The following is a 25,873-nucleotide window of genomic DNA, read 5'->3' as shown; positions in this document are numbered from 1 at the left end:
AAGACCTTTGGGTCGAGAAACTCCTACACCAAAATTTCGGCTCATCGAATTGTTCATTTTTTTCTTTTGACACAATCAACCACTTTTTTTATTTGAAACTCTTCTCCTTGGTAATCTGTCGATGTTTGAATCGTTTGAACGCAGTTTTTACTCAGGGGTTGGTCGAAGAATGGACGAACACAAGTATTTCATAGGTCTAAAGCAGGGTTGTCCTCCCAGCTCCCTACTCTTCGCTGTCTTTGTCCATTATCTCAATTACGCCAGAGAATTAAAGTAGGTGACCAAAACCCAAAAAGATGTTCTTTCACAATGAAGGACCAAGAAAGTTGGAGATTCAACGAGACGCCTGCGTTTGAAAATAAATTTATAAAATAATAGGCTTAATTAATTACAATTAAAATTAAAAATTATATAAAATTAAATACAAATGATTATTCTTGTAATTGGAGATTTATTTTTAACTATAAACTAATTGTGCTCTTATATAATCAATTCTTAATTTATTAAATATTTGCAATTTTATGAAAACATTTTTCATGCGTGTTTTCAATCATCAATAGACAAAAAAAATAATATAGACTTTTTCCGTCAAATTAACCTTTTTTTAATTTCAAATAAACCCATCTTTACTTCAAATTAGGCTTTCGTAACTTTGAATCAACTCTTTTTAACTTTGAAATTATTCTTTTTAACTTCAAATTAACTCTTTTTAACTCCAAATGATACCTTTTTAACTTAAAATTAACCTTCTTAACTACAAATGAACCCTTTTAACAACAAATAACACATTTTTAGGTTTGTATTAACCCATTCTAACGACAAATAATCTCTTTTTATTTTTAACCGTTTTTAAAATTAAAATCAATTATTTTTAACTTCAAATTAACCCTTTTTAATTCCAAATTAGATCTATCTTTAAAGCCTTTACAAAACATAGGTAATGATATGCAATATATAAGGATGGAAAATAAAATTTCTGCATTAATAAAAAATTAAATGTAAAATAATTGGGCTATTAGAAAACAATATAAAATTAATTACAATTAGATTAATCTTCTTTTAATTTGAGAAAGCTAAGAAATTGTGGTTTTTAAGGGCCCAATTATTTATTATTTTGGATGAAAAAATCTCAACTTAAAAGAAGAAACATTTGTTTTCATATTTGATTTGTATAATTTTGAATTTTAATTGTAATTAAATTTCATATGGTCTTCTAGAATTTTATATTTAAATTTTTTTTAAATATTCAGGAATTCTACTTGACATGCTTATATTTCTTACCTAACTTTTTATTGTTTTAAAGGTTGCTTTATTTTGTATAATAGAGTTAATTTTTTTTCAATTGTTTGATCTTTTTTAACTTCAAATCAATCCTTTTTAATTTCAAGATAACCGTTTTTAACTGTTAAATTAATCATCTTTACTTTCAACTAGACCTTTTTCATTTCAAATTATCCCTTTTTTTGAAAAATAATAAAAGTAGAAGATGGTATCAAATATAAGGACCTAAATTAAAATCCCTTCATTTTAAAAATAAAAAATATTTAATATTAAAAAAAAATTCTAAATTATATAGGAATTTTACTTTACTTATATTTCATACCATCTAAGTTTTTTAATGCTTTAAAGAAATGGTTCATTTGAAATATAAAAAAAGGTAATTTTGATGTTAAACAGGGACAATTCACAGTTAAAGAAGGTCAATTAAAAAGGTTTATTTTGACGCGAAAAAATTTAATTTGAAATTACATGGTAAATTTGACGGAAAAAAAGCTATAATCTTCCAGCATTGGATGTTAGAGATCAATTATTTTAAAAAGTAAATAGTCAACTGGATTGTCCTGACTTTTGTCGTTTATTTCTTTCAATGTTCTGCCCCATCTAACTAGACATTCAGTTTCTGTTTAATACGCCATTTTGTAAAGTAAATTACCTATTTTATCGCCCTATAATTAGGTTAATGAGAGAAAAAATAATATTTGCCCAAATATTGATTTTTTTCATTTAACTTTTAATGGCTTTACAGACAAAATTAGTAATGTGGTGTTTGTAGTGAATCAGAGTTTATGTATGTATATATTTTCTAATTTTCTTGTTTATTGTATATGCTCATTTTGTTTTTGACTTAAATTTTTTTCATACCTGATTTGTATTACGTTTTTAAAAGGGCCTTAGATCCGTGTGCATGTAAATAAAAATCTGAAATCCTGCTATTCTCCCAACGCCTTCTCGTCGTTCTGTCGGAATTTATCATTAAAAAATTTACTGAGAGGGAAAATTGTGTAAAACATTCTAGGATCTCCCAGGAAAATGTTTCCCTCCTTTTTGAATAATTCTGCAAGGTTTATTTAGTAAAAGCGCGAGAAAGTTACGGGGCTCGGCCTGGTGAATTTACAGAATGCCCCTGTTGGAAGTATTTAAAAAATATAAATAAATAAAATAAATAATGTAATGTTAGAAGTGTTGTTATTTGTCTGATATTAGAGTTGGTGGGGATGAGCGACTGGCGCCTTCTTATCTCGGCGGTCCTAATTAGGAAAAGTAGAGGTTTAAGTGCCCCACGCTACTATCTTAAGCTACTCTCCCTCTTTTATTTTTTCCCCTCCTTCTTTTTATTTTCATTTTATTCTACTTTTTGTTTCTACTCAGCCCTTCACCTTTTTACCTAGAATGCCGGATTGACGCTCAATCGGCCGGGTGGCGCTGGCTCTTTTCAAAAGACGGCGCCTGTTTTTTAAGACTGAGGGATCAGCCGGCTTAAGAATTGACAATCGATGGGGTTGTCAAATTGAAATTTAACCTTTGACCGAGGATTAAACAGAAAAATCCTATTGCCTTTTAATTACTTTACCGTCATAGATCTATGACTATAAATGAGAGTTTTAATGAAAAGATCCACACTGGGATGGCTCTATTAGATCTCGAAAAGGCTATTGACACTTTCTGCAAGTGACACATATGAAATATAACTTTACTGCTTATCGAATAAAAGTTATTCACTCGTACATAAAAACAGAAACTTTTGCGTGTCGCATAACACTGCCTGTCTGCCCCTTACACAATCATGCCTGTAATCCCTCAAGGATCAATCCTCGGCGATATTTTGTTTTATCTGTTCTTCAATGCTTTACCCTTGCCCAAGCATATTGGCCATGTATGCTGACATCTTGGCATTATTCACATCCTCATGAGGCCAAGAGTTCCGATATTGACAGAATTGCCCGTTTCTACAATAGATCTTATCAATTCATCTAAAACAGAAGCCATCCTCGTCACCAGAAGAAGACCCAGGTGACTGGGCGTGTTATAACAACTGAAAATATTATCGCCTGGTCGCAGAGTAAATACCTTGGCTTAATATTGGACAGGGGTCTGACTTTCACCGGACACGTGGATGACAGACTTGATCCTGGCAAAACTGCAATAGGTGCCTACAACAAGGATATGCCCTGGAAACATCGTAGGATAAAGCACATCTTCCATAAAAAAACACTAAAAAAACACAGGCTGTCTGTTTATACACATAGTGTGGGATTTAGTGACCGTTAATTAATGATGATTTGGAGATCGTGAGATGCGTTCTGGTGTGACGTAGATTTAGAAAAACATTTTCTTTATCGTGCCAACGTTTCGATCTTTATTGAGATCATCTTCAGTACTTGGGAGTTATAAACATTGTTTCAATTAAACAAATACTCGTAAGATGTGAAAAAATGTATTTATACAATGATAGAAATTTTATATTCAATCAAAATATTTGTATTCATACAAAGTGTTTGTTTTCTGTGTAGATGTGTCATTGTGTGATTTGTCGTGTTGAGAGTGCCAGTGGAATGTTAATTTTAATCATAATCGTTACACATTGGATATATTATTTATTATGTTCCTATCTAACCCTATTTATTTAAATTATTCACATGGTTTTTCGGCTTTTCGAGTGCAATGATTTAGGCTGAATTTGTGTTAACTGTTATATTATATTGTGTTTTAATATGGGCAAATCCGACAGTGTTGTTTCTCGTTGATGAGTGGTTTTTGAACTGATTTTTTAAGCATTTTGTATTTTGCTGAGTGGGAATAGTGGCCCTGTCGTTGTTGCTCAAATGTATATCGAATGACATGAATGTCATACATGTACTGTCAATAATTATATACATTTATCTATAGACATCGTTTGTAAATTTAAGAATGTAAGTCTTGGAAAACATTCTGATTTTGAAGGTTTTGCTCTATTTGGCCAATTTAATGTAATTTAATCCATTTATGTTTATATTATTTTAACCTTCCTTCAGTAGAGAAATAAGAGGCAAATTTATACTTGATTGAGGCATAGAACAGGCAAAATCTGCCTTAACCGGGGATTTTTATAAATATTTCTCAAATTTTGAAGTTTTGAAGAAAAAGTTGCCGTTTTTTTAATAGAGCAAATTAAAATTAAACCCAGTAGCAGTTTTAAACTGGACAGGCCCCCCGCAACTCCCAGTCTGTCCCGTTTGCGAGGGCGGAGCCGCCTCTGGGTCGCTTTCATTGTAAGAGGCTCAATAAAGCCGCATATGGTCTCTATTTTCACGAGCTCACAAATAGACTAATGTTAATTTCCTTTAACAAAGGGGAATTGAATCGATCATGAATAAGCACGCCTACTTTAACATAATCTCCACCCTCCAAACCCCGACATAATAATTTTCTTATTAACAACTAACTCATTTTAATTCATGTAGGGGTGCGATCCCCCGTATTGTATTCCATTTAAATAATCGCATAATAAAAAAAATATTTGAATATGAATTATACCCAGTATCAATACGCCTGAGTTAAATTTTATGTTTCTGTTTGTTTTTATTACTGTCAAAAACCAAAATTTCGGCAGATGCCAAGTGAATCAGTCCACACATGTCCACTGAAGTTCTAAAGTTTGAAAGTAAAGCCTAATCCAATGTTTAGTGGTCATTCACTTTTTATGGAGGGACTTGGTTGAGATGAAAAAGTTAGTGTCATGAGCGGGATTCGAACCCACGACCTTCGGCTCAATACGCTAGTGGTTAGAGTAGAGGCGTATTGAGCCGAAGGTCGTGGGTTCGAATCCCGCTCTTGACACTAACTTTTTCATCTCAACCAAGACCTTACTTAAAAAGAATAATGCCGCTGCTCTAACCACTTGAGCTATAGTGACTTCGATCCACTCGGACAGCAACATCCCATCTCAACCTACAACCATTCGAATTTCTCCCTCTTTTTTGCCATTTTTAAAATTTATTAGCGTGAATGGACTGGAGCGGTTTAGCCCAATTAGCCCGAAGAATATCGAGTACTCTTGGGAGGAGGAGAGAATGAATATGTAAATGTAATTAATTAGTTTGAACGAAAGGTACTAACCCCATTACCCCGAGTAATATCGAGTACTTTTTGGTACTGTTCATGCTAAACAGACTATCATGTTTTCATCTTGTTTCTGTGTCATTTGGGTTTGTTATTTGTATCCACAATTGACGAGGCCCTGAGGTACAGAGAGACAAGCAATATGATAAAGAAAAGAGAGAGTTGGTCACCGTTTTATCAAAACTTGGCTGGAGAATCAGTAAAAGAAATGAGTAGGTTTAAAGCGCGAGAAAGATAAGAAAAAAAGCGAAGTTAAGGAAAAGAGGGCTGGCGATGACCAATTTAGTTTGCCGGCCCTAAAACTAAAAACCTACGCCCCAGAATTTATTAAATTTAAGGCTTTTTATCAGATCCGATTTTGTCAAACCTGTGTATCCTTCAGGACCTTTGGATTGGATAGTTAACGCTTATTAGAACCCAAAGCTTTGTCGAGGATATCATGCCTGGGCTTTTCCTAGGGGCAGGGATCTTCCGCCTTCTCATGAACGAATGACATGTTCCACTGTTCTTCTTGGCCTGTTCAGGCTTTTTTCTGCTACTCCAAGACTATAAATACTGCAGAGTTTGCAGCGTCCAGTCTGCATTCCTAATACGTCCTCGGTTTAGAAGTTCTACCACTGGTTTCTGCGAATGAATTAACATTTCGGCATCCCTCTGCAATGGAATACATTCCCATTGAACCGAGAACTTATTTTTACTTCGTTGTCTGATGTATGTATGTTTTTAGCAGTTTGCTATACCGCAAAGGTTTCAGGGCCGATAGGTAGGTAACTTTTTTCGTCGATTTGTCGTCCTCCTCGTGGCCCCTCGTCCCTCTATGTGTTGATACCAAAACAAGATTTGTCGTTCGGCCCAACGTCTGATACTTTTAATGTAGTCCCAAACGGTTCTGGACTTTACTATCGACGAGGTACAGGAGAATACCGCTAATCTGAATATCTATCTAATCCGTAATTTTTTATGGTGGTGGTAGATTCATGAGGACTTCCAGGCGAGTAGTGGGTGTAGTTTTCAGTGTTACAGTAATGCCCATACACGCGAGACTCTGAGGATTCTGACCGCTCTCAGCTGTCTTCGTCCGACAAAACACCGATCCAGAGGTTATGATGGGTCTAACAGCCATGAGCACGTAACTCTATTGTATATTTTTATTCAAAATTGTTTATCAAATCTGGATTTTTCATCATGCGACGACAGGCCCAGAATGTTGTCCTGCTTCTTCGTATCTAAATTTCTTCCCGATGCTTTAATAGTTTTTCTGCATTAACTGACTTATGACTCTAACCGGATGAAGGTATGTAGTAGTAGACTTTTGAGGACTTCCAGGGCAGTAGTGTTCAGTAATGTTATAGTACTGACCAGGACTCTAGGCTCTGAGCATCGTGATGATCATAACCGCTCTCAGCTGTCTTCGTCCACCAAACTACTGATCCAGAGGGGTCTTACAACCGAGGGTATTTTGTTTGAAACTATTGCCCGCCTGAAATTCCTTAAAAAACTTTCTTTATCAAAACATGAAGAAAATTCACGAATAATGAGATGATTTTGAAGGTGTTCTGAGATCAGGTTTGTAATGTTCGGCTAAAAAATACCCAACAGATAAAGCGCAAATCATGTTCTTTTTTCAGCATAAAGCCGAACTAAAAATGACTTTGAACTTTTCTCATCGGGCAGTCAGCCCCGACCTCGCTCTTTCTGATTACTATTTACAGGCTTGTTAGAGGTGTTCAAACTGTTTCTGTCTGCAGAAAAAACTAAAACCTGCCTCGGTATTGGAATGTTAACTTGCAGTCGTTTAAATAATTACGCATTACTTACAATAATTTGATATAGAAAAGAAACCTTTTAGGAAAAGGAATACCTTGAGTCAGGTGAGTTGACGAATTTATCTCAGATGTGTAGGGCGTATGCAAAAAGTTTGATTGATTGTATTTCATGGCTTTGTTTTATCTAAGCTTCTTTTCCAGCAGGTGAACTTATTTGTCATTTTTGTTGATATCTGTTCTATCCGTTTAATTAAATCCCATGAAAGCCCGATGGGCCGAGTCGAGTACTATAAACGAGTTCGAACCTGTTATGACATTCCAAGTAGTATCAATTAATATTTTTTTAAAGGACACGGTTATTCGCTTTTCATTGGTGATTGCGTTTGTGATTTTAACGTGAGGATGGATTATTGTGAAGCCTGGAGTTTTTTGAGATAACGGTCCAATAAATTCCATCCGGTGTCTTTACAGTTAACTATGGCGGATCTATTATATGGGCTTTCCTCGGTAGCGTCGAATGCGGCGATTGCCCTTTGCCGAGGGCTTTTACGCCGGTTTTACCCGTCCCGCGATGTGTAAATTCTAGCCGATTTCAATCCTTAAGTTTTATGGACTTTTACTTTCGAGTTGCGCTCAGTGGTAATAAAACGGCTCCGCGGACTTGTCCCTCGGTTTATTCTTTAATCACATTCCGCAGGTCGCGACTTCCTGAAAATCCATTAAAACCCGACGCCTCACGTAGAGGAATTTTCAACCAAACTCGGCATTCTTCGTCATTCCGATTGTTACTCCAATTCGACACTACTATCCAGTTAGAAATAAAATAAAACAAAATTTGGTCCTTTTTGTGGGGTTTCCTTAAATCGCTAATCTTCGATCTCGATCAAAAAGTCGCAAAGTATCGAGTACTACTTTCATAACATTTACCACATAAGTTTTTTTTTTAAATTCACTCTTTTGATTCACCAAGAAAAAGAGAAAAACGAGTTGAATTAATCACTCGGCCGCGAAAACACGAGGAATGTCCTATTTGCATTTCGCATAGATTGTGCCCAATTAACTCCACCAACAAACGCCGGATTGGAGGCGGTTTCAAAAGGATTTTATCATTCTTATTCAATCCATTGCTCTAATCCTGTAAGCTGAGCAGTTACTTCAACTTGATTTTTTAATTATGTGCAGTCAAAGCTCAAAGCCGCAGGAGTACGGGCAACTTGGGATTCGACGTACATCCAATACTGGGAGATATAAGTCCACTTTTCGAATGTTTATAGTTTATTATCATTATTTTTTTAACACTTGCCATGATCGAATCCACATGGGACAAATATAGATGGATGTTCGATAATTTTTGGGTTTTATCCATGTAAAACTCAACCCAAGAAGACTCCTGTCAGGAGGGCTTAAGGCTAATGCCCTAAGATATTACGAATCAAATTAAAAAAAGCACTAAATCATCAAATTTATTGAACTTTCATTTTTATACTGCTACAATTTTTTCCTTCTGTTACCAGTTCGAAATCCCTAACATCACAGAATTCACACAAATTAGTTTACCAAACTTTTAAACAAAAACCAAAACCAAAAATCTGTAATTCTTGACTAATTTTTGCGATGTACAATATAATGCAAAAAATATTATTTGCATTACCAAAATTTTTTTCCGCATAAATAATACGATATTTGGGGGCGTTGGTGGCCGCAACTTTGGCGTTGACACGGTGCTCATCACTGTAAGGTACCGGGTTCGAATCCAGCGGCCCTGCATTCGAACCCGACATACTTAGGATTTTTTTGTTTTTATTTCAAAAATACCGGCACCCTGAGGATTGATATGACTTCCGCTGTTGCGAACCCTCGCAAAAAAATTACGATATTTATTAAATTTTACCAAAAATCTTTTAAAATACATGATAATTTTTGTAACGCAATGTATACCCTCTCTACGACATGAAATTTCAGATAAAAATTACAAATTTTTTTATTTTGTTTTTTGTTCAAAAGGTTTATAAACTAATTAGGTTGCTTAATGGGCACCACATAATTGAATGTGTCATACGTTGGCTCCAAATAGGGAGCGTGTAGGATATATATATATATATATAAATATATATATGTATATATTCATTTTATTGGCCTTTCCTTCTTCGGCAATTGGCTCAGAGACAATCTGTTTCCCTATCTGATCACATTTTTACGTCCGTAGCCCGTAGAAAATAAAAAAACTGCATCAGTTCATTAGGAGATGTTCCAGGCCTTCGCACTCCCTATTTTTTCAAATATGTTCTACTTATTCCGTGGTTAGACCTGATTCTATTTACGGTAGAGCACTCTTTTGTAGACATTGGAAAGTTAAGGAACCAGTTTATATCCCGGTAAAATTTACCAGTGGAGTAGGAGTCTAGTTGCTTGTTCCACGTGCAATATACTTCCTTTTTAAAACTGCCTTTGAACTCCCTCAACTGGGATGGCGGATTCTAAATTTTGCCCTTTTTTCACATCTCCACAAGCTCATTGCCTTGGACTCCTCCGTGGCCCCATGCCCAACAGAAAGTGCATTCGACTAGCCGTTCTAATAGCCTACGGCTGAGTTCCATAATTTTGGACAACATATAGGAGCAACCTGACTGTAAGCTGAAATTTTTAATGCTCTCTTTCGAGCTCCTTGAATCCGTCACGATAAACACTTTCTCTTCCCTCAAATTTCCTCCTAACACGGCTTCCAATGCCGTTCGAATGCCGATTACTTCCTCTGAGAAGATAGTTCTTTATTCTCTCTCTTTTGTCTGGACATCGTACCAAGCGCATCCTACACCTTCGGCACTCTTAGGACCCATCGGTTAATATTATATATCGAGAATGGCACAATGATCTAAGATCTCCCCAGAGGATTTTATTTGGCATATATGCATGTGTGTACATATGTACATACATCTGCAGATTTGGGCTCATATAAATCCAAAAACTAGCATGGTAGATACATGTCGTACGCCCGACCACTTACAGTGGCGGTCATATTTGAAAAAAAAAAAACCGATTAAGCAATTTATGAAATAAATAGCTTCAATGATTTAAAATGAATTGAATCGTGTAACGCCGATCTGAAATACTATGAATATTGATAAGGAGAATTGTCATCTTATCATTAAAATATACATGAGCATGCTTTTTTACTGCAAATAGAGGATAATAGGAACTAAGAAGTTGGACAGAATAGTTTTCGGGATCATTTTTATTACAGCTTAAGTCCACTGAATTGAGAAATAAGTTGTGCGAAGCACTGAGTTATATATCAAGTAATGTAGTCCTTTCCTAGGTAAGTTACGCAACAGTTTAGGGGTAATTAAAATTTTGTTGGAATGATGAAAAAAGGTATATAAATTATAAAGAGCGAGTATGACTGACCATCGGATTTTCAATGTGTGGCAGTTGGATAATCCGATATTGCCGATAAAGGCGTGTAAACATTACCAGTGATAAGAGGATTATTTGTGCACGTCTGTTTTTATTTGCGAAATCGAGAGTGAGCCTAATATTATGCATTCTGTCAAATGACAGGAAAAAATGAGCAGTTCAACAGGGACTGCAGATACGCTCTTCCAATAACGTTTTATCTTTTCTGTGATGACCATTTTCCGGCAACCGGCCGTTTGACCATTCGATACGGTTCCACCGAGTCCTCCACCCCCGCAGAGTTCATTCATTCAACCATTGAACCCATCGTGGAGACAAAGATAGGCTCGGGGATTCATCGTCTAGACTAGGACTTAGGTAAAAATCGGCGCCAGGGTGCCCTTACCTCGACGCCCTTTCCCGCTTTAACGGGTTTGACGTATTGTTGTAAAAACGGCTTATTTATACTTAAGAGTCCCCCAATCCGCAATTCGACGGAGCCCACTTTTATAATTACAACCGACGACCCAGTTCCAGCGGAGACGGCTGCGGTACCGCCCGAGAGAAATCCGAATCTCTTTACAGTTTTGACGCTTCGGGCGGTCGGAAAAACAAATCTCCGAGGGTTCCAAAGTAGAGAACTTTAATAAAGCACGGGATTTAAAACTTAAAACACAGAAAACAATAGGAGGATTTTATATCTGACGAAAAAAGGCTCGTACTTTTTACAGCAAAGCGCTTATAAAGACAAATGTTTTAACGATTTTCCATTCATAGAGATAAAAAATGCTAAACTGGAAATTCCACAAGTACGAAGTACCATTGGATCCAGGACGCGATTACCGCCTTGACGTTAACTTGCAGAGTCCCCTCCGTAATTCAATAAAAAATGAGTCGTTCCCCTCGGTGCCGGGTGTAAATACATACCTCAGCAGAGACAAAATTATTTTTACAGGTAACGGACACATTAATTAATTGGTCCTTCGAGTTTCTCACCTCACCGATCGGGTTCATTTGTTATTCCGGAAGTGTCTCGTCTCCTTAAAGAACTATATAAAAAAAAAGAAAAAAAGCTGGACGGCTCTCATCGAGTTCAAATAGCCAGGTTCCATCAAAACTTGGTCTTTCTCTTCAAATTTTCCTAATAACATTTACTAAGTTTTTAGTCCAAAAGTACAAAGTTTAAACGCACTTTCCAAATTAGAAGTTGTCTATATTTCCTCTATGGTTAATTACCACCATTGTCGCTTTTTAATGTTGGGAACCCTGTAAGGCATTTTTTCGATATAGATCATCTGGAAATGACAACTTTAAGAATTCCCATAGAATCAGTAGCAATCGAGACTCAAGATGAAGGCATATTGATAGCAACTGATACAAAATTGTATAAAAAATCTGAGTATTCTGTCTTTTGAATGATAGATAATACAGCCACATTAGTGACTCTGGCTGTTCAAAATTTCTTCAGAATTTGTCTTCAAGTCCATATTCCGAACGCTTCCACCTTCCGCATTGCTTCGGGAAGGGTCCAAGGTTTGATACCATAATGTATACGCGTCTAATGGATAAATGCCGGTTTGTCAAGACTTTCCTCCTTCCGAAGCTCGTCCGAAGGACCAAACCAGCGAGGAAGGGCGGACCAGGTTGAACTATAACAATTACCATAATAGTTTTGGGTTCTACAATATATGCCAATGTGTAGCTTTTTATGTGTATAACATAAATTTTCGAAAAATACTACATAAAACGACCACTAGCAATGTGAAAAGTCGAAATGCGTCAGACAGATCAAACCGAGTCCAGGCGGACCGGGTTAAACTAGCCAATCTTCACAGACGTTCTGGTCTCTACAATTCACATCAGTGTGAAACGTGTAGCTGTGTTTGTGTATAATGTATATATTGGGAAAATAACCCAAAACCACCACTGAAGATGGTGAAATGAAGGAGTAAGGTCCCAGATCAAACCAGCGAGGTCAGGCGAACCGGGTTGAACTATACCAATATACACAAAAGTACTGGTTTCTACAATACACACCAACGTGCAGCTGTTATAATATTTCTATTTGGAAAAAATAAAACAAAACCACCTCTGAAGATGGTAAAAAACCAAAATCCGCAGGTCAAACTAGCTAGAACAGGCGGACCAGGTTAAACTATACCGACTTACACAATAGCACTTTCTAAGCACAAGTGATATGAACTCAAAACACATTGATGACCAACCAATAGTGATACTAACTGCCAAGGCCGGGGACCATTTTAGGACGAGTGGTTAGGTCGGATTCTTATTTGCCCACACTAGCGGTTCTGGGTTCGAATCCCGGCATATCCATTGGAATTTTCTTTGAGATTATTTTGGTAAAAATTATCGTAGCGTGGTTCTGACAATCGTACGCTCCAACGGGTAATTGGAGGTTAAAGCAATTAATAATTGAATAAGGATTTTGTTCAATTTGATCGGCTTAAGCGCGGAACTTTTTTGAAGGGGTTTTCTGTTTGCCAACGTGGGTGCTTAGAAGGTTTCCAAATTAGAACTTTATTGAAAGAAGTAAAAAATAAAAATTCAATATTTATATCTCTGGGACGTATTTAATAGATGGCGTGACCGTTGAGTTGAAAACGACGATGAAACTGTCTTTAGACCGGTTGAGCAGCTTAGTCGTCAGTAGAGAAATAGCGAAGCTGCAACTTTTACCGCGAGTGCCGTTTTAAATATACCAGGTATAAAATAATAATAACATTTGACTGTTGTACGGATCCTGTTGATAGATTAAAGGTGTTGAGAGTTTTTGCGGGATGTTCTGTCGGCGCTTCCAAAGAGCCTGTATTTTGCTTCTTTTTTTTTTTAAACCCTGGGTCAATATCTACTTGCGCCTTTTTAAACTCCGTAATATGCATTTTGAATATTAATTAGCCGGTAAACAGAGAGTAAACGTCCGTTCACGTTTTACGACCTGACTTTAAAAAAATCCAAGAGACACACCGAACTATTTTCCTTTCTTGATTACAGATCAAACAAAGTAATCGGCTGGAGGCTTTTACTTTCCGCCGACACTGGTAGAAGCAATTTAAACTGGGTACCGACCACCATATGTCAACTGAGTCTATAAAGAATTTTCACGGTAAAACGTTGCTTTTTGTCATCAAGTACTTCATTTGACCTGATAACGCGTGTGTGAGTTTCCCCTTGAGAAAGAGAGAGGTGTAAAGGAGATTGAGAGATTTTCAAATACCAAAGGCATACCGGGCCCTGTGGACAATGACAAATCGCGTCGTTAGGAAGAATTAGTCGAATGGAATCGTGTGAAATGAACAACTTCGACAAGGCTTGAACAAAATATAACGAACATTTAAAGAAAGGCAAAGAAAGAAAATTAAAATTCAAACCCAAGCGCCAAACGTCGAAAATGTTCAATTCTATTGAATTTCTTTATTAACATAAATTTTCGAATATTTAATAGTTTAATGGACATAAAACTTATCAAAAGGCACAAAGCGTCCTGAAAAACTTGACATTTCAACTTGATAGCCAACTTTTATTCAAACTACAATCAAATTTTGAAGAAAAATTAACTTGAAATGAAAAACCGAAGCGATGAAATTTATTTATAGAGAAGAATAGGAATTGAAATTCAAAAGAACCAGTAAGTAAAGCTATTAGTGACTGAACATGAATCAAAATATTAAAACGATGTAGTTTTTTAAATTTTCCAATTTTATTTATATATGGGTATAAGCTTCGATTAGATATAAGCGTGCTTTTAATATCACCAATTTGGTTTTCTCATCATTACACAACCAAACAGGTACTCTGCGTTGTAGACCACATATCCTCATCATTTGAGCGTAAAGCATTCTGCATGGGACCTCCCTAGACGTCTCCTATACAAACAAAAGCGCGTCCTTCCATACGTAATCCTCACAGGACGATTCTTTCCATTTCGCCAATGGTCGCACTACTCCGACTACTATTCGGTGGGAGCGAGAGTGCCGCAGTTAAGTGTACTCACACCACCTCTACATCTCAGAATTCCTTTTGCATCCTCGACCATCCTTCTATCCTATGCAGTCGAACAGCCGTGCTCCAGGCGAACGTCCAACGAATAGCCAATGGAGCTGACTTGCAAACTTGGGAGGATAACAATTAACGAAAACACGTGCGCCCATGTTACCCTCCATAGGAAAACCCCTCACACGACATTCCTCAACAACATTTCTATTTCCAGACGCTTCATACTTCTCTATAAACTACTTTGGCACTCTAAAAAAAACACTGCTCAAACCTATTTGCACATATGGACGAACTATGAGGCACCGCTAATCCTCCACAATATCCAACCATTTCAGCCCTTCCAATTCAAAGTCCTCAGAATCATAGTCAATACTTTGTAGATAAATTAACCTCCACCAAATTTTGTAAGTTCCATGATAAACTCTTCACTCACCCCAACCCACTAACCCAAGTCCAACACAATCCATCCCTATAATCCCGAAACCTAGAGTTATTCAAAAACCTAAAGCTTGAAAAAAGTTAAATTCACTAATTTCGTGGTCCGCTTGACCAATTGAAAAATGGCAAAAAGGAGGGAAAATTCAAAAGGTGCGGTTGAGATGGGAAGTTGGTGTCCGAGTGGATCGAGGTCACGATAGCTCAAGTGGTAGAGCAGCGGCGTATCAAGACGAAGATCGTGAGTTCGAATCCCGCTCGTGCCATTGACTTTTTTATCTCAACTAAAAATCCTTAATTAATCTTGAAAAAAGTGTTTATCGCCCAACTCTAAAAATTAGATTATAGACAAACAAATCAAAAATTTATTTAATCAAATTTCAGGATTTTACAATGGTAATTAAATACAGGTGTTTGAGTTAAGTGACGGAGGTTATTTCCTACTTCCAATTTTCTTTATGATTTATACCAAGCCTAACAATCCCCTAGACCTAGGCCGTAGGATCACACATTTTTCTGAACTTTTTTTCTGATACTAGGTTCTTGCTTGACCCTAGAATCCGAGAAAAAGTTAAAGTAATGTACCTAGTTTTTAAAAATATGTATTTCTGCCTTTGTGCACGTATTTCAAAGTTATTACATCTCATTCGATTTGGTTTTACTTAAGATAAGAAAATAACATGCACTGTTTTAATAAATAAGATTAGATATACTAAAAGTTATAAAAACCATAGACCATCTCTGTAAAGTAGGTCAAAATAATTTTTGTTTAAAAAGCTCTTAATTTGTATAGCAATGAAAAAATAAACATTATTGATCAGCCTAGGCAATTCTCACATGTCCGTTCTTTCACTTAAAAACTCATATTTCTTCTGGATTTTATTCAAATCCAAGGTTATGACAACTGTTGGTAAGTAGACTGGTATAATTTCAGGTTATATTAATGATGTTTGGATTCGATCTCATTATAAATGAGAAAAATTCAGATGAAGTCAACAAAAACACTCAAACGATTTATTTTATATCTCCGGATCTAATTTATTTACGGAAGCCAAGTTTAAGCCATTACGTGCCGTTTATGAGGTTCTAAACGCTAGTAAAATTTCTGATAGATCCGTAGAATTGTTTGAAACTTACCACAGTTTTTGTTATGTTTTGAAGAAAATCAAAGGCAAATAAATTGGCAGGCTAAAAATTAAAAAAAGAATTTCTCAAAAATTTATATTTGGGGGTTTTTCGGGGTCAAAAAGATGAATATAAACTTTGTCTTTTACTAGAAAAATATTTTAACTTACTTTTTTAAGCCGCTTACGTCAAAATTGTATGTGGCACTTTGCCATGGGTATCGAAGAAATTGAAATATATAATTTGTGACCGTCCGATGTAGGGAAGTAAGCTAAAATTTTTTTCTCTTTAATACCTCTCATCGGCAAATAAATTACAATCGGAAAAGTGAAATAAAATATTTGAATATTTTATTTTATATTTATTTTCCCTCGAACTCGATCAGAAATCGCTTCATCTGAAAAGTAGAATTTTTTCACATTTCTGTACACTTTTCTCCAAAACTGTTAATCATATTGAAAGGATTTTTTTTTTCATTTTGTAGAGTAATAATGAACAAATAATCATAGTAAAGAATATAATTAAAAAATCAATCTCGAGGGAAAAAATAAATGTTGTAGAATTTTTACAATTTTTTCACAATTTTAGGTTGTCAAAAATTAACGAATCGCTATTTTAAAAAAAACATTTAGCTTCGAATTCGTAGCATACTAAGTAAACAAAAAATAAGATAGATTGCAATAGATTGAACAAATTTTTAAAAAATGCCACCGAAAAATGACAACTCTTTTGGCCTCTTTTTGAACAACCAAATCACCTTGAAAAAGTACTGTAATACGGCAAAATTTTAAAATTTCCTTGCTCAATCAGCGTGTACAGACTTTCTTGAACATTAAGAGTTACTCAAAATTACAATCTATCGAGTGATGATACTTTCTTATAATAAAATATTTATTATGTACATCACACAATACACTGTGTGATGAGGGGAATTAGCAACCATTCTGTTCTCCGAACTTTATAAATGGGCTAGTCGTCGGATAGAAAGTCCCGGGGCCATCTCAGATTTAGTCGTCTGACGAAATTACAAGGATGGATTATGTTGGACATGGATTGAGCTAGTGGGATGGGGTGAGTAAAGAGTTTATCAACTTTGAAAATTGGGTGGCGATTAATCTATTTAGAAAGGAAATTGATTCTATATATTGTTGTGGATGATGGTAATGGAGACTTAGTAGGAAGCGTAGACTACGATTCTTCTTCGGAGCGGTGCCCCACATTTCTAGTCCACAAGTCAAAATCGGTTTGAGTAGTATTTTTGTAGTAGGTCAGTTTTTTTTTTTTTGTCGATATGTTAGATTTGCGTCCAAATGGTTTATAGAGAAGTCCGAAGCGCTCTTCAGTTCCAGTGTTATTTGTACATGTCCGGTTCCAGGTTAAACGTGAGTCAAGATCCCAAGGTAGCGTATACAGTGAATTTTGGGGATAGCAATGTTGTTGAGGAATATTGAGTGAGGGGTTTTGCTTTGGATGGCAAATGCAACATGGGTGCATTTCGTTAATTATCCTCCAAAATTTGCTCCATTCGGCTATTCGTTGGACGTGTGTCTGGAGTTCCTCCGAGACAATTGCAGGATCGGGAACAGAGGCTGTGTCGTCTGCAAAGGAAGAAAGAAGGGTAGAGAGTAGTTGAGATGTCAGAGGTGTAGATGAAGTGCAGGAGTGGCCCGGGCACACAGCCTTGAGGTACCCCCGCTCCCATAAGACAGTAGTCAGATTATTTCGACCCTTGGCGAACTCAAAAGAATCGTCCTGTGAGATCGAATAGAACTAGAGTCGAAAAAAAACCATCTGTCCGTTCGATAAACCTCTAATTTACAAATAAGTCTTTACAAATTTTGTATATGTTTAATTTTGAAGACTGTCATACAATTACTTGTTTTCGTAAGTAATTGCAGAAGTTTAATATAAAAATAAATAAAGAATACATTGAGATTTGATTTGAACAACACCGTTTCTTTTCAAGTGGTTATGTATTTAAAATGGGGGCTAAAAATAAGAAAAAAAATCCCGCCTGATGAATATCTCCATTTTCTGTGACACAGGCTTATCCAGGATAATTAAATGTTAGTTGAGAAAGAAACGGGGAGAGGGCTTGATATCAAAGGGTTGTCGTTTTTCACATTTCAATTTAATTAAATAACGTCACGGTCGAGTCGGAAAATGGAATAAAACCGAAAAAAGAAAAATTGTTAGTGATGCTGTTTAGACTTGATAGTAAATTGGATATTTGGTCGAAAATAATCATTCGAAACATTAATATTTTACACTCATGGTGAAAGGTGGCAAAAAATATTTCAATTTGATCTCATTCTTTCTCAATTTTTCTAATCTATACTAAAGATTTTATGGTTGTACATTTTTGGGCATGATCACATCTTCATCAAGACTTTGAAACTATTATTAATAATTAGCAAGGTTTAACATCTACGTTCTATATGAACGTCTAAAGACTGAAATTTAAACCTAGTGAATTATTAGAGATGATGATCAGTGTTGGTGTGAATCTGAACTCACGTTGAACCGGCATGGGGTCACTTATTGGGTCCGTCATCAACTACTTGGATTATTAATAATATATTCTATCGGTCGAAAGCTTGTCTGGATTTGACCTGAGCGTTTTTCTTTTCTTTCAAACTAGCCATTTTAATGCAAAATTATAATATTAAAAGGCCGATATCAGTTATATCGAGATAATAAACAGTCATATCCGGCGACTATAGTTGTTTATGTCCTGTAAATAAATTTCAGATAATTTCTTTTAGGTGCAGTTTTAAAGCCGGAATGTTTTAACGATCTGATAACATTTTACTATGAAGTATGAACAACCGGCCGACCACCCAAGCGTTACAAAACAACAAAACAGCACAGAAAATAAGTTTATGTTTGTATAAAAATTTGATTTTTTCAAAATCTTTTAACCATTCAATTGACCATTAACCATTAATTTTTAATACGTACTACATTGATACGAGTTTAATAATCTCCATATTTAATTATTGAAGAATTTTCAAGCGTAAAAAAAAAAATCACGCTGAAAGAATAAAATAAATATTTTGAAATATCATTTTTTACAATAAATTAGTTATATATTATTCGTATGTTGGGGTTGTAAAGGACATAAACAATAATTAAATGTTATGCTTTGAAAAGTCATGACTTAATAATAATAATTATTATTTTAGATAATCAAGAAAAGCTAAAATATCGCGTTAAAAAATCTTATGATCTTGTACCTATGTATGTGCATGTATAATCGAATTGTATTTATATATTTAATTGTGTATGTTTATGAGGTATGTTTAATACTACAATAACAACTAATTAACACCACAATAATACTAATTATTTTCTAGTCAAACCCTCGCTGCTAAAAAAGCCAACTTCAGAATAACATATGCAGTATGCTTCTTTTTAACGTTATTGTATAAAAAATAAGAAAAATATTCAAACAGACAAAAAAAGACTTTTATAATTATTATTATGTTGATACAGACAATTTAATAAGATTGAGAAATAAAACAATAGAGTCCGATAAATAAAAATCTCTTTTTTTTCTCTCAGAAATGCATCTTTGTATGATTGAGTAGGTACAATCTTACAAAGACTTTTTTTTTCTCAAGCCTTTTTTTAAGTATCCCTTCCGTAATAACAAACATTTATGTGTGATAACTTAATATATGGTTAATTTATTAAAATTCCTTTTTTTGTAAGATTAATTCTGTTGTGCCTATAATATCCACATATGTTGCCAAAAGAGAGTCCGTAAAAAAATAACACTTTTTCAATAATAAGTTACGTATGATAATACATCCTTGAACAGTTAAATCTAACAAAATCAAACCTCTTTTGTTTCTCTATTTCCGTGAAATGTATTCAGTTCTGTATTATACAGGCAAAGGGAATGCACAAGTATGCTACAAAAAATCATACTAAGAATTATTTCCTCAATAATAAATACAGTTGTTTATAATTACTTAACGCATTATCCAATCGTTCACGTATTTTTTTCTACTAAATGGTCGAACCGTTAAATCTTCCTAAGTCAATTCTCTTGATTTTCTTGCCGTACCATGTGTTCAGTTGTTTATTATACAGACAAATGGATCTATAATGTACAATTCAATTTTTTTTCTCAATAGTGAATACAGTTTTGTATTTTATTTGTACGATTTACTAAATGATTTGTCCGTCATTTTACGCATGTTTAAAACGTGAAAAATCTTCCGAAGTTAAAATTTTCCAAAACCCGCTTTTAAGATAATTTACTTGCTTATTATGCAAACAAACGGGTCTGTAATATTCAATGATGCTACAAAAAACAAACAAATATTAGAAAAGAATCAATTTTAAAAAAAATAATAAATACAGTTATGCATGATCAAATAATTGTTTTTGTAGAATGAATGAAGTTGTGTTTTATACAAACGGATGTATAATATAGAAATATGCTGCCAAAACATAACCATTAAAAAACTAAATCTTAAATTTAATTGTACTTATATTAAATAAATCAAATCTTTATCACAATATTGAATACAGTCGTGTATTTTGTTTATGATTCTTAAACGATTTATAAATTACTGAGCATAGTTTCAAAAGTTAAAAACTAATTCAAAGTTCATGTATGATATTATTATGCAGTAATTAGAAAAACTAAAAAAATGCTATGTTTACTTGAACAACAATTTTGTCAAGCATATTAAAAGTTTTTTAAATATTAAATTTACCCTTTTTGTACGAATTCATTTATTTATTATGTACACATGATATAAATTGTTAAATATGTTAAATCTACTATTTTTCTTTGGTAAAATAAACCAATTCTGTACGATTTAAATTGAATGATTAGGTAATAAAATGTTTCAAAGGTTAAATAAGTTTTAGATATGTATTGTTTTTATACAGACAAGACGTATCTATAAGTTTATTAAATAGCAGTTATTGAAAATTTTGAGGAACTTTTTTTTAAAACAATGAATAGTTACGTATGTTTATATGCTTTCAAACTTCAAAATCTTCAATAGGTAAGCCTACTTTTCTTTTTTTAATGGATACAGTTATGTTTGAACGGGTTTAATCGGCGTTTTTTTAATCGTTATACATAGTTTCAAATGTCTGAATGTTCAAAACTAATTTTTTTGTGTGTAATTTATCACAAACTTTTCAAATGTTAAACTTATTATGATGAATAAAGCTATGTTTTTTTAGACAACTGGATCTGGATGTCAATAACTCTATTGTTTTCAGAATAACGAGTAGAATTTTGTTTAAAATATTTATTTAAAAAAAGTCAAGGTAAAAAAGAAGAAAGAAAGAGGCAGCGTTATAAAAATTTAACTTTTAACAACCAGGGAAATACATATTCGACTTAGTATCAAGAGTTAATCTATTCTACGGCAATTACACATTTTATTTTATTATTTTATATGCATGCATATTTATATATTCATTTGTCTTTTATACGTTTAACTCACCGCAAAAGTTCCGAAAAAATTTTGCTCGTTTTTTTAAGAATAAATAGAGACAACACTTCAGACGGTCAATTTATCATAGCACCATAACTCGTCTTTCTAATATACTCTATATATTATTATACGTCCATAATGTAAAAGGACACATGTAATAATGTAATATACCTGTCAAATAGACAGCCCTTAAAAAAAGTATCTTTTTCTTTATAATAAATATAGTTATGTTCAATTAATTTTACATGTTTACTATTTTCCAAAGTAGAAACGATCATTTTTTACTTTTTTAAATTCAATTGTGTATATTATACAGACATACGGATCTATACGGACAAAATATGCTTACAAATATAAGCAAAAAATGTATCCTTTTTTTAGTAATAAATACAGTTATATTGAATACTTATTCGTTAAAATCATCCGAAGTCAAACATGTTTTTGTAAGATGAGTTCTGCCGTGTCATAATGTCCACGTATGTTGCTAAAAACATAGTACTTAAGAAGTAACCTTTCTTTAAATCAAGTACAGTTTTATGTATGATTACTTATATTTATTATTGGATAGGTAAAATCTTCCAAAGTACAATCCATTTTTTGTAAGATCAATTCATTTGTGAATTATACAGACAAACGGATCTGTAATGTACAAATATGCTGCTAAATAGATAGTCTTTAAAAAAAAGTCATTTTCTTTATAAAAATACAGTTTCGTATGAGTATTTAATACATGATAAAATAGGTAAAATCTTCTAAAGCCGGTTTGTTCTGGCATTTTTGTAGGAGTCAGTTGTGTATTGTACAGACAAACGGATTTGTCATAACCAAATATACTGTCAAAAATACATCTCTTAAGAAAGAATATATTTTTTGAAAAAATCGATGATTATTTATTGCATGATTGAATCGTTAAACCGTTCAAAGTCAAAACTATTTTTTGTAAGATGAATTCTGTTGTGCCTTATACATAAAAACGGATCTATAACATCCAAATATGCTACAAAAAAAAACATATCCCTTAAAAAAGTATCAATTTCTCAAAAAAAAAAGTACGGTCAACTTAATACATGATTGAATAGTTAAAATCTTTCAAATTCAACTATATTTTAAGAGATAAATTTAACTGTGTATTATACACGCAAATGGAACGAAACACAACCCTTAAAAACAATCCCTTCCTTAATAATAAATAATGTTATTTATGATTATTTAAAGAAGTCTGTCTACCAAATAAGTAATAATATATAGATTACTTAATATATGATAGAATCCCTATAATTTCAAAAACTTCAAACCCTTGGCAGTGTATGTAGTATGCTTTTTTTTAAAACGTTATGATATAAAAAAAGAAAAATATTCAAACAGACAAAAAAAGACATTTATAATTATTATTATTATGTTGATACAGACAATTTAATAATATTGAAAGAGAAAACAATAGTGCCTGATCTCAATTTTTTTGCTCAGAAATATAGTTTAGTATGATTAAGTAGGTAAAACCTTACAGTCAAGACCTTTTTTAAGCATCTCGTTCCTAATAATAAACACAGTTTTGTATGATTATTTATGGTTTAATCCATAAAATCGTCCAAAGTCAAGTCTCTCTTTTTTATAAAATGAATACTGTTGGGTCTGTAATGTCCATAGCCCTTAAAAAAGAAGCCTTTTCTCAATAATAAATGAATTTATGTACGATTACATAATGCATGATTGAAGAGGTAAAATCTTACCAATTCAACTACTTTTTTTTGTAAAATAAATTCGGTTTTGTATTATACAGTCAGACGGATCTATAATATCTAAATATGCGGCCAAAACACTTTACAAAGTAACCCTTTCTTTTAAATAATAAGTACAGTTATATATGATTACTTAATACATGTTCAAATATGCTGTCTAAAATATAATCTTAAAAAAAAAAGATTTTTTTATACAATGAAAACAGTCAAGTATGAGTACTTAATACATGATTAAATTATTAAAATTTTCCGGTTTTTTTCTCTCAAAATAAATTCATTTGTGTAAACGTACAAATAAAGACTTTTAATATTATGTCTGTTTTTATGTTTGAGAAAAAGAATGTTTTCGATAAATAAAAATTTTCTTTTTTTTTGCACAGAAATTAATACAGTTATTACTTAATAATATAACTGGTTGAATAGATGAAATCTTCCAATGACAAATCCCTTTGTTTCTTCTGTTTTTGTAAAATGAATTCAATTGTGTGTTTTACCGTCAAACTGATCTATAATATCCAAATATACTGCCAAAAGATAGCGCTTAAAAACAACACTTTCTTTTAATAATAAGTAAAGTTATGTTAGATGACACATGGTTGAACCGTTGAAATATTTCAGTCTTCTTTTTTTCCGTAAGATGTATTCAGTTGTGTATTATACAGGCAAACTACATCTAAAATGTCCAAATATACTACAGAAAAAATCCCTTAAAAAGAATTATTTTCTTTATAATATAATACAGTTGTTTACGATTACTTCATACNGTATGGGAAATTATTTTGATTAAAGAACATTGCTTTAAAGTAACTAGTTTCTTTTTTTTTGTTTAATACCAAAATCCTGCATTATTTTCCGGACAACCCAATAATTCAGATATGTAGTTTACAAACATGGAACGTAGTCGTAGTCCTTATGAATGATACTTTTTTTAGATAATTAGTAAAATTAAGTAATTCCTATCATACAGGAGGGCTTGATGTACCCGTTGGGTGCCTCGGGCGAGAAATAATAAGTGTAGTTATATATGATTACTTGAAAGTTCCATTTAGTTAGTTATATAGTTAGAATCGTCCAAAGTCAAATCTTTTTACAAGATGAATTCAGTGTTTCATACAGACAAACGGATCTATAATGTACAAATATGCCGCGAAAAAATAACTTATAAGAAATTATTTTTTTAATAATTCAATCATTATTTAACTTTTGTTTGTACACAAACTTACTACCGTACTACCTCATACCTATGTCTCTCAATTTTGAAAACCTTTACACGGTTATTTTATTTTTCACGCTTTTCAGTAGATGATCTAAGGATTGCGAGATGATTCAGATAATAATTATAAGTCGTTGATTGAGTATTTTATTAATGGGCGTTTGTTTTAAAGCTTAAATCGTAGATTTTTGATGGTGGAGTGCGTCGCGTCATAAATGGGCGGGGTGTACTCAAAAAAGGAAATTAAGAAAAGAAAAAAAAAAGGAAAGACGAGTTGAAAGCAAATAAATATTACTCAAGTCTCTCAGTCAATTCCGGGTCCCCAGAGAATGCAAAATATCCCGGTAAATCTGAGAAATGTCGAAAAACCGGGTGTCAAAGTCAAAACTTCAATGAAATTGGAAATATATCAGGTATAAAATTTAAGTTATTCACTTACTGTGCGCTTGATCCCCCATGTCGTGAAGTTCGGGCTTAACGGGGGAAATTGTGAGCGCGCGATGGTTCACGACCAGCGAAGGCACTACACGATGATGCATTGCCACACGACAGACACACACTGCCACTGGCCGGCCTGCGACTCGTCCAAGACTCGCACCGCACCCTCCGCCCGGGCCCCTCGCCCATCCCCCCTCCGACCACCCTCGACGGCTTCACCACCACCATTACATTATCCCCTCCACGGCGCCCCCTCTGCCGTTATTTACATATCCCCCCGCCTCCGCCCCCCGCCTATCCGCCTCCGCTGCTGCCACCGCCCCCGCTCCATCACGCAAAAGTGGCTATCACGCAGTCCCCGCACTCACTCGCACGTACGCGCTCATCCTTTCACGCACTCTTTCTTGATTTTTTTTTGTTACCTTTTACATCCCCCACAAAATACATTTTCAGCGTAGATTTACACTTGAATAGACATACACTGATATTGACTCTTAAATATTAACGCTAAATCAATTCTTGATTTTAATAATTATTCATAATTTTTTTACAAAGCTTTTTCATTTCTAGTTTCAATCGTCAATAGAAAAAAAAACGATATACAGCTCTTTTCCAAGAAATTAACCCTTTTTAATTTTAAAATTACCCCCTTCATTTAAAATAATAATGTAATAATAAGTAATAAGGTAATAATAATATTAATACTCTAAAAAACCTTCCTTAATGTAACTTAAAAATTATCTATATTATTATCTGTCGTGTAACTTAAACAAGCAACCTACGATATATAACTATTTCCAGAGAATTTAACCCTTTTCAATTTGAAATTAACCCTTTCTTTAAAGTAATAACATAATAATAAGTAATAAAGTAATAATAATATTAATACTCCAAAAAACCTTT

General features: G+C 33.7%; 1 protein-coding gene across 1 annotated transcript in view; it reads right to left on the bottom strand.

Moving 5' to 3' along the window:
* Positions 1-25,124, bottom strand: part of LOC106666675 (insulin gene enhancer protein ISL-1) — a 115,832-nt gene extending 90,708 nt beyond the window's left edge. The window contains exon 1 of the mRNA XM_014394029.2: positions 24,972-25,124. Coding sequence (XP_014249515.1) covers positions 24,972-25,071 — 100 coding nt within the window. The 5' untranslated portion in view covers positions 25,072-25,124. The remainder of the gene's footprint in view (positions 1-24,971) is intronic.
* Between the last annotated feature and the right edge of the window lie 749 nt (positions 25,125-25,873).

Source organism: Cimex lectularius, unplaced genomic scaffold, assembly GCF_000648675.2.
Source record: "Cimex lectularius strain Harlan isolate CLEC.00 unplaced genomic scaffold, Clec_2.1 scaffold117, whole genome shotgun sequence".
NCBI classification, from domain to species: Eukaryota; Metazoa; Arthropoda; class Insecta; order Hemiptera; family Cimicidae; genus Cimex; species Cimex lectularius.
Note: the sequence above shows the minus strand (reverse complement) of the source record. Positions and strands in the feature narration are given on the sequence as shown.